The sequence below is a fragment of the Centrocercus urophasianus genome, unplaced genomic scaffold (genome assembly GCF_019232065.1).
Source record: "Centrocercus urophasianus isolate 14NV4802_14NV808 unplaced genomic scaffold, USGS_Curo_1.0 seq_14, whole genome shotgun sequence".
Taxonomy (NCBI): domain Eukaryota; kingdom Metazoa; phylum Chordata; class Aves; order Galliformes; family Phasianidae; genus Centrocercus; species Centrocercus urophasianus.
In genome coordinates this window covers 45128524-45137871 of record NW_024884586.1, presented here as the reverse complement: position 1 = coordinate 45137871, position 9348 = coordinate 45128524, and the positions used below count along the sequence as shown (strand labels likewise).

At 42.1% G+C, this 9348-nt stretch overlaps 1 protein-coding gene across 4 annotated transcripts; it reads left to right on the top strand.

Annotated features, from left to right (window-relative positions):
• The first annotated feature begins 384 nt into the window (after positions 1 to 384).
• Positions 385 to 7892, top strand: LOC122158202 (cell division cycle-associated protein 4-like). 4 transcript variants are annotated; one of them, XM_042814698.1, is made up of 5 exons: positions 408 to 464; positions 1145 to 1197; positions 3721 to 3801; positions 5453 to 5743; positions 5879 to 7892. In XM_042814698.1, the coding sequence occupies exons 3-5, from the start codon at positions 3763 to 3765 to the stop codon at positions 6632 to 6634; spliced, it is 1086 nt and encodes a 361-aa protein (XP_042670632.1). In that variant the 5' UTR covers positions 408 to 464; positions 1145 to 1197; positions 3721 to 3762; the 3' UTR covers positions 6635 to 7892. The 4 variants fall into 4 exon arrangements, with proteins under 4 accessions (XP_042670631.1, XP_042670634.1, XP_042670632.1 ...); XM_042814697.1 differs by lacking the exon at positions 1145 to 1197 and having other exon boundaries at positions 385 to 464; XM_042814699.1 differs by lacking the exons at positions 408 to 464; positions 1145 to 1197 and adding an exon at positions 1211 to 2993.
• The last annotated feature ends 1456 nt before the right edge of the window (positions 7893 to 9348 follow it).

The window sequence follows — 9348 nt, the reverse complement described above, 5'->3', positions numbered from 1 at the left end:
TTCCCGCCGGAGCCCGTGGCCGGGAGCCCAGCCGCGCCGCGGGGCTTCGGCTGCCGTTTGAAATGGGGGCTCCGCCTCGGCCCCCACCTCCCAGCCTCTCACAGCCGAGGGGAAGGGCCCGGCGGTACGGCAACCGTGCAGTCTCCCGTGCGCGGCGCCTGAGGGGCGGGACCGGCTGGGTGCCGCGGAGACGGCGCGACCAATCGGAAAGGCGAGCGCCGTCTGCGCGATTCGGCGGTAGCCAATAGGGACCAGCGGCTGCCTTGTGGGCGTGGCCCGATGCCGAAGCCCCGCCCCCAGCGGCAGGGCGGGGAGCGAGATCCTTTGTGGGCTTTGACAATAAGATGGCGGGTGAGGGAGGCGGGGCCGGGCGTTACGGTTGGCCACGCCCCTTCCCTCAAGCGCGGAGCGAGCGCCGAGGCGGGAGCCGGGCTCTTGCGCTGGGAGGCGACGGCGGTGGAGTGGTGAGTGGAGAAAGCCGACCGGGGTGTGGGTCGCGGCACCGCCTGCTCTCTGTCTCCCGGGACTTTACGCGGGGGGGAAATCGGAGCCGGCGGAGCCCGCGGAGGAGGGAGCGAATCCAAAATGGCGGCGGGCGGTTCGCCGGGAGCGCGGGACGCCGAGAAACGGCCGCCCGTTGGCCGCCGCGCACGCGGTTCCTCGGGAGGCGGGCGAGAGCCCCCGAGGGCCTTCCCCGTCGGGGCCGCCTCCTCCCCGGCCCTTTTCCTTCCTACGCCGCCCTCCCGCCGTCGTGCGGTTCCTCGGGCCCTCCCCTGGCTCCCCCCGAGCGCACGCACCGATGCTCGGCCCCGCCTCGGCCCCCGCCGCGCTCCCTCCCTTGCCTGCGTGCGCCCGTGCTCGCTCCCCGCCCCGGGCACGCCTCCGCCGCCGCCTTCCCGTCCCCGCTGCCCTGGCTCCCTTCCCGCGGCCCTCGCGTGCTGCCCTAGGGGCACCCGGCCCCGACGCCTCCCTCCTGCCTTTGTCTCGGGCCCATTGGGGTGTCCCCCGTCCTAGGAGCCCACCCTGGATCCGGGCACACCGTGCCCGAAAGGGAGTCGCTGCCTTTCCAGCTTCAGGTTTATGCGTGTTATGTCTGCTTCCTCCTAAAAGTGAACGATGCCAAAATCTCTTTCTTCTCTGTTAGCTCCACTGTTAGAAAACGCCTTGTTCTGAAGCAGCCTTGTTCTGAAGCAGCCGGTATGTCTTTTGTGGGGTGTTACCACCTCCATCTGAATGTGGTTCTGGAATGTGTAAGCTGATGCTCCAGCAAGAATTGGATCAGGTTTCAAGCACCTTATTTGTAAAGCAGGCTGGGAGTTTGTCACAAACTCAAAAGCAACATTTTTTGTGAATGACATAGCACTGTGCTTCCTGCACTACTATTCCAACAAACAAAAAGCCACGCAGCTCCCCCTTTTTTCATACTTAGTTATCCTGCAAATAGCCATTGTCTCCTTGACAACTTCTTTCCTACAGCTGTTTCAAACAACAGTTAAGGTTTTGGCACAGTAGGTTTGGGCTTGTGAGGTAGCAGCAGCAGAAGGGAGATGATAGGATACAGCCAGTCCAGATATTGCCGATTGAACAGAAGCAAATCCTGCCTGAAAGTAGTGGGGGGACTTGGAACACCTTGCATCCAGAGCAGCAGCGATCCTGTGGGCATGTACCGGGAGGTTTTATGTAACAGCTGATACCTTTTTGAGTACATTAATATATAAATCAATTGAGAAGCATACTTAGCATTTTAATTAATTCGATTTTAAGGTTAGCATTCTCCTGAGATGAGTACTTGTTGGAGACGGTGCAAAAAAGTCAGGGGGTGGCTGTTTATTTGCAAGGTTTTAATTGAATTTGATTGTGGCTATTAAGGTTAAAAAATTACTAAGAACTTAGGTTCTGAGGCACGCTGACTGGACAGGGAAGAGAATCTGAAGAAATAGTTGCTATGATGGACAAATTTTTCAGTGCATTTATGCTAACAGAGGTCTGTGTGGTTTGTTTATTGCTGTAGGCAAGAACCTAGAATCACATGTAGCAGGTCTTACACACTAACACATTGCATGGGAAAACTCTGTCCTTTAGTGTGCTAAAGTCATAGGCTGGACTGATCTGCCAACATCCCATGTTCTTTCATTTGTGGATGTGACAGCGGTTTTTCTCCAGGTGTTCTCATCAAGGGACCTCTCCCATATCATTCCAGGAGGCAAATGGCCATATTCTCTTCCTCTAAAACTGTCTAATATTCAAAATAGCACTAGAAAATCTTTTCATTTATTATTCTCGTGACTGTATCATCTCTACCTGCAGTTGCATTTTTATTTATTTTGTATGGAAAAAGCTTTGTCCTTGTCGCTTACCCAAGGCATCTGTTCAGAGATTCAAATGGGTTACTGTGTGGAGAGCCTGCATTTCATTTACAGAACGGGCTGAGGATATATCCAGGGAGCAAAAGCTTCGGAATTTCTGTAGCATTATGAGGTGATTGATAGAAATGAGGAATACTGACTAGGTGCTGTGATGTCTCACTGGAGCTGTAGTTCAGGTGCCTCACCGCCCCCTCTCAAACCTGCTGTTAGCTCAGTCTGTGAGAGAATGAGTTGGCTGAGATAGTTTTTGTGATGTGACAGTGCTTTAGTTACTTTAGTAATATTTTGGGGTTGTGTCAAAAGATTTGAGGTGGCTTTTTTAATGCAATATTTTAATATGCAGCCTCTGGAGAAAAACAGATGGCTTTCTGCCCCCCCAAAAATAAATAAATAAAATAAAAAGAAAGGCCTTTGTCAACTATCTCTTCCCTTCTCCCCAGTTTCAAAAACAAGTGCTTTTTCAACAATTTTAATTACCAGCCACAGCAGAAAACAAAGGTGTACATATGCATCCAGTTAACTTACTTATTTTCTAGGTCAACTTCAGTTGCAGACTCTGAACTGACTTGTACAGTCAGACGTGTCTAGAACAGTAGCAGAATTGTATTCATGTTTTTTTCCTATAAGGTATTTGCAGCCCATTAAAATGGCTTTTTTTTTTTTTTTTTTTTTTTTTTTGCTTTAGTTGTTAAAGGAATTGTTGCATGTATTTGATAGTTGTGTTTGGTATATTCGATTTTGTTTTGCTTCGAATGTGTTTTGAAAACTCAGCCTTCCTAGCTAAAACAATTTCTGTCATTACTTTCATTTTTGTCATCTTGTGAAGAAAATCTTAGTCATGAGGTTTCTGTGCTGCTGCTAAAGGAAAATCCTCCCCACCTTTGCTCTTTCAGTTTTACACTTGTGCGTGCACATTCCTTTCCTGTAGATGCTATGGAGATGTGTGGTTCTGTACGACAGAGGCGAAAACTGCACACCTTTGTGATATACTTGCTTTCACTATGCCTTGCTACACATTTATGCTCTTCAGATGATGGCTAAAGATTTTGTTTGCTCTTTAAATGGCAAAGGCACAGGGATAAGGGGGAGGCTGGTCCAAAGGTCAGTGTAATAGCCCAGGACTTGGACTTAAATTGGCAGTTTCCTTCTCCTGTCACAGATTCTGTGCATGTTGTTCAGCAAATCACCTTTGTGTTTCAGTTGTAAATCGGGTTTTATAGTGTCACAGGAGTGCTGAGGATAGAGATGCTGAAGCAATTGAAAAAGTAGAGCTGTGTATGTTTTTGAAGTGGGAAATGGTTTTGCTGTGCATCTCCTGTACTTGCCTGATGCCTTGCTTCCTGGTACTTGGTAGGTGCTGCCCTAACTGTTACTGTATGGACTCTTGCTCAGTAGCATGGGAGAAGAGGAAGGACTCCATCAAGCACAATTACTGGTATGTAGCTTTTTCTCCTTACGTGAAATAGAAATCTTTTAGTTTTGAGCAGATTCAGAAACGAGGTGATGAAGAACTGCTTTTTTTTATGATGTAAGATTCCTATTAGAAGTAAATATTATAATGGGAAAAGTGATTGAAAAATTCCAGTGAATTCTGTGAAATGCTTAAGAATAAATTTTGTTGTTTTTTTGTTGGTCTTCTACCAGCTTGCGTGTGTGATGTACTGATGTTTCCAAGTTCTACACTACATTCAGTTATTCCATAGGTGTGCCTTAGAAGGTATTTAATTGTCAAACAGTAGATGGTTAAAAATCAGCTTAACATTCAATTACAGTTTTATTATTCTTTTACAAGAAAAGAAGTTGAAATAAAAAGAAATTTGAAACTCTGTGTGGAACATGTAAAGTCTGATGACATAACCAACCCTGTGTGATCATTAGGCACAAAAGGTGTTTCCTGGAGGTTGTTTCACATAGGGTGTGTATGTGTAAACATTGTAAATACAACATTACATAAAAAATAATACAGGATATAACCAGGTACAAAGTTTTAATGCCTAACGGTCTGGGAAAGGCACTATCAAGTAGGAACTTGGGTTGGTTTTTGTTTTGTTTTGTTTTTTGGTTGGAAATAATACAGATATGTTGAGTTACAGGAGAAAACTTTAGAATGAGACTTCAAAAGCGTTTAATGTACTGGTAGTCCGTATATAGCTTTTTAGAAGTTCATTAAGTAAGACCTTAAGACAAAGTTCATATGTTCCATCTCACTTGGGTGCATTTTTACTGAGACTGAAAAAGCTGAAAGAGAGCTCTCTGAGAACATGTAGCCCGTTCTGTAGCTACCAGAAATCAAGGTAGAGATTAGGCTTTACCAAGAGAAGCAGAATAAACCACACAGCAGCAATAGCAGTTTGGTCTTATCAGCTTTGAGCTGAAAAATGTTATTCTATTTGAATCACTGTGTATAAAATTCCCAAAATGTTATGTAAAGAATTCTGAGGACAGAAGACTTGAAAGGGACATAATGAAGGTGCATAAATGTGAAGATTAGGTGCCGGCTTTCTTTTGCATCCTAACTTTTGTAAGACTAAGTGAAGTGACGTCTATTGCATTTACTAACAGTTACTTTGTATTTAAAGAGGTCAGCCGTAGTGCTTCACTTGCATGGAGCCTGCTATAAAAACCAGCAGGGTTCAGATGACAATCTGGAAGCTGCTGCTTGAAATTCATACCTTGATTAATTCTACAGGTGATTTTTTTAGGTGGAAATAATCAGAAGCCTGCATGTGCTCCAATCATTTTAGCTAGTGAACATAAAGTAAGAATGCAAGTTTTGCTTTTTAATAGTCAGCTGGGAAAGAAGTACAGAAGCCCATACAGAGATGAATCTGTCCTTATTGGAATTGCACAATTGATATTGTAACTGAGCTGTTCATTTACTCACTTGAGTGAGGGCACATGAAGGAATGCTTGAGTTATATGAACTGAATGTGTTACACCCCAAGTGACTAAACTTAACCTTTTCCAGTACACTGTCTGTGAGATATATCTTTCTTTTTGTTACTACATTAGGCATATTGGTTTTCCACAGGGGTCATATATTTAAAAGATGGTGTGCTAGGTTGTATTTTTATTTCCAAAATTAGAGGTTAAGCATGCCAGTAGAAACTCAGGAGGAGCGAGGAGAAACTGCCTCTCCAGTAGGTGAAATACAGCTGTTGAGATGGTCGCCTCTGTGCGAAGCAGCGGCTCCTGACTTCCATCAAGTTTGGCATTTAATGGGAACCAGGAGCTGGGAGCCCGTGCCTCTCTCGGGTGCCTCTCTGCGAAGCCATGACTCATGGACCTGCTCACTCCTGGTTCCTGAGTGTCGTCTTTGGGACCCTGTCCATGTGTTCCTGACCCCTGTTGTACCACAATGGCCATTCTATAACCTGGTATGATAATTCTGATGTTTTTATCTTCAAAGAATTTGCTGTTTAGTTTTTCTGTTTTGTTTACATTTTTAGTCTTTTGTTTTTCTGTCTATTGAGCGTTTATGTTGTACAATATTTTATTTTTTTTTTTAACAGGACACAATGTTTATGCGAGGACTAAAAAGAAAATGTTTTGATGGCGAAGAAGATATTGAAGGAACTCTGGCTGGTATTAAGGCTATTCCTTCATATAATCTTCAGCGACAGTCACTGTTAGACATGTCCTTGGTTAAACTTCAGCTGTGTCACATGCTGGTCGAACCTAACCTTTGTCGTTCGGTACTTATAGCCAACACGGTACGCCAGATCCAAGAGGAAATGACCCAAGATGGGACTTGGCAGATGATAAATATGCAGAATACAGGCCAGGCATCCGTGGATCGTCTTGTTTCAACAGATATCCTCTGTCGCTCATCTAGGGAGCAAGCTGAGGGAAAGCATGTTCCAGGTTACAGTACTTTCAGTAAAGACTTTGAGGGTGACCAGGCACAAGATAGTTCAGAAACTATGTCAACAGCTTCTTCAGTGCAAGCTCTAAGAAACCTGCAAAGTAATGTGTGGGAAATGGAGAATTCACAAGAAAATAAAGGAAATTTTCAAAAATCGCTAGATCAAATATTTGAGACGCTGGAGAACAAAAGTCCTAATTCAGTTGAAGACCTGTTTTCAGAAGTTGACAATTCTTACTATGATCTTGATACTATGTTAACAGGCATGATGAGCAACACAAAAATGGGACACTGTGATGGGCTAGAACCGTTTCCCTCTCCAACAACTACAACTTCTAGCTCTAATTGTAAATCTGATCTTAACGAGCTTGATCATATTGTAGAAATCCTTGTTGAATCCTGAAACTCCTTGTGTAGGAGATAAAGATCTGTTAATGGAAGAAAAAGACTCAAGAAAGCTATTTCCACAGGTTGTTCTATCAAATCTGCACATGTATTTTACAAATATCTATATATTATATAGATATATATATTAAAAAAGCACTTCATATTGCAAAATAGTGTTAACTCCTGAAGTTAACCTGCAACTTGTAGTGTAATGATCCAATCTCTTGTCCACTGAACTGTAAGTACATACGGTAAATGTTTTTAAGTATGTGGTCCAAGGCTTTCAAATTTGGGTTACTTCTACAAATTTGTTCTAGCCTTTGACAGAGGATATGCTTAGTGAGAAGGATTCTCTCATCCTTCTTTTTTTTTTTTTTTTTTTAATCATTCTCCCACTGAAAATTGTAACAAACACAGTGAGAAGTTGGATAACTGGCTTCTCATTTTCCTCCAGTTTCCACTCTGCTACACCACATAACTCCTATAATATTTGCTGCTTCTGTTCTAAGTCGCTACATGGCTCTTAAAGAGCAGTATGCAATAGTTCCCATTATTCTAGCTAGCTTCTTCTGGTTCTTGCTACATTTTTTTACTTTAAAGATAGTTTTAAAGTGTTTATTGGTGTTTAGAATTTTCCAGGTATTTTCCTAAAATATATTTTTACTACAGATGTTGTGTCAGCTGCTAACTTAGCAACTTTTGATCATATCTGCAGTTGATGTATTTTTTGAAAGGTTTTCAAAAAGGGATGTTTTTTTTTTTTACTGTGAGCTACCCGATGTAGTTCAGTAAAGTGTATGTAAATGTAAATATACAATTTTATACTTTACATTAAAATGTAAGAGCTGTTTTCATGATTCCGTTTTATAGAGTAGTACTTTACTAAATTGAGAATTGTACTATTATGCTTTTTATACCCCATATACTTGGTTGTTGTTAGAGGAAGAGCTCTGATCCAACTAGAGACAATAACATTTAATTCATTTCAGACCGCATTTTTTCTTAACTACAAACCTAAATTACGTAGGATTTTATTTATGTGTATTTATATGTAAATGTCATCAAGTGAATTGTTTGTCACTGAAATCTACCATCAAATATTTGTTTATATGGGTTAACTATCTTGCACTAATTACTACAAAAAGTGTTACTAGTGGCCTTTAAATCTCAACTGGTATGTCTTCATCTCTTGTCATGATTAGTATGCTCCACTCTTACATGAGTTTCCTCTTGCTTTTTTTTTTATTTTTAATAACAAAAGATAATATAACATGGGATGGTGTTCTTTTCTTCAAATACTCACATTCATGTGAGTGTATGTAATTAAGCATATTGTTACGAGACTTTTTTTTGGGGGGGAGGGAGGGAAGAAGTGAAGGGAAGGATGCATAAAGAACATACACTGTATGATTTTTTTGGTAAAGATAAAATGTGGCAAGAGGCCTGACCGAGCAGCGAGGCAGGCAAGGGAGAGAAGATTGTTTGATTTGTTTCTGGAATGTTTTAGCCAAGAGGAAGACATACACCACTTTCTTAGTTGTTTTTTGTAGATTTGAATCCAGCAAGTCACTGAACTTGAAGAGAGTGCATTTCCGTACCTGGCAGCCTATCCTTTCTTACTGCATACTGCCTTTTTCAGATTCTCAAACGTCCCCAAAGCAGAGAGGGTGAGGGCAGGAGGATGTTAAGGGTATTCTGGTGTCACCTCTGCAAAAATACACTGCTGGGCTTAGGTTTTCAACAAGTGATTCAGAAGCATCTGGTTTGGGGAAAAAATGACATCACTTGCTAAATTATTCAGACTTGATAGTGGAAATTATATTAATCTTTACTTGCCATAGTAGTCAAACATTGCTTCCTCAATTAAATCTTCATTAATAGCTGTATTAAATATGAAATACCATACAGACACTTGGCAATTTCAATCTGTGTAATACAGCTGGACCTAAGAAACACAAAGTACTACTGGGCATCTTAAACAAGAGAGACATCACTGATAACTGAAAGGTGTGGTAGTATAATATCATAGTCCAAGAGGATACAAATAATGATGTAAGGTGTCAGATCTCCCAGGGAAAGAATAGTCTGTTTTATTTGTCAGTGTTACAGTATAAGAAATTACTTCTAAAATGATGAATCCTCAAGAAAACATGCTTGATGCTTTTCTGTATGGATAGACAGCAGATGCATTAGAATAAAATAGTCAGACTGCTTCACAGTTTTACAAACGAAACAGGAGTGATGAGTTGAACAAATAAATGCCTTCCGTGCCTCTGGAAACTTCCCCCAAACTGCTCTGAACTGTGTTGGTTCAAAACTCCAAGTGTTGAACAACTGTGGGTTTACCCCACTGTTCCTTTTCCCCTTCCATTTTTTTGTTAAATAAGAAATTACAAGTTTAGATATTTGAATCTTTTCCCCTTTCCTCTTCAGTATGCTTCAGTCTTTGTGTATGAGGTGGGAGTTAGTGTGAGCATTCATGGCTTTTACACTGTGTGTGTCAAATGCACACATAAATGAGTGATTGCACCAAACACGTAGTCAGCTGCATTCCTTTGCTGGGGAGGCCATAGTCAGCGAAGAGTAATTTGTAGGGACTGCTTGGCTTAACAGGAATGGTATTAGGTAAGTATGTGGTTATGTCGTTAACTATTTTAAAGAGAAATATGTATTCTGCTTTATTATGTTCTTAAGACTTCTGCCAAATCTTATGTGCTCTTACATGTCTGA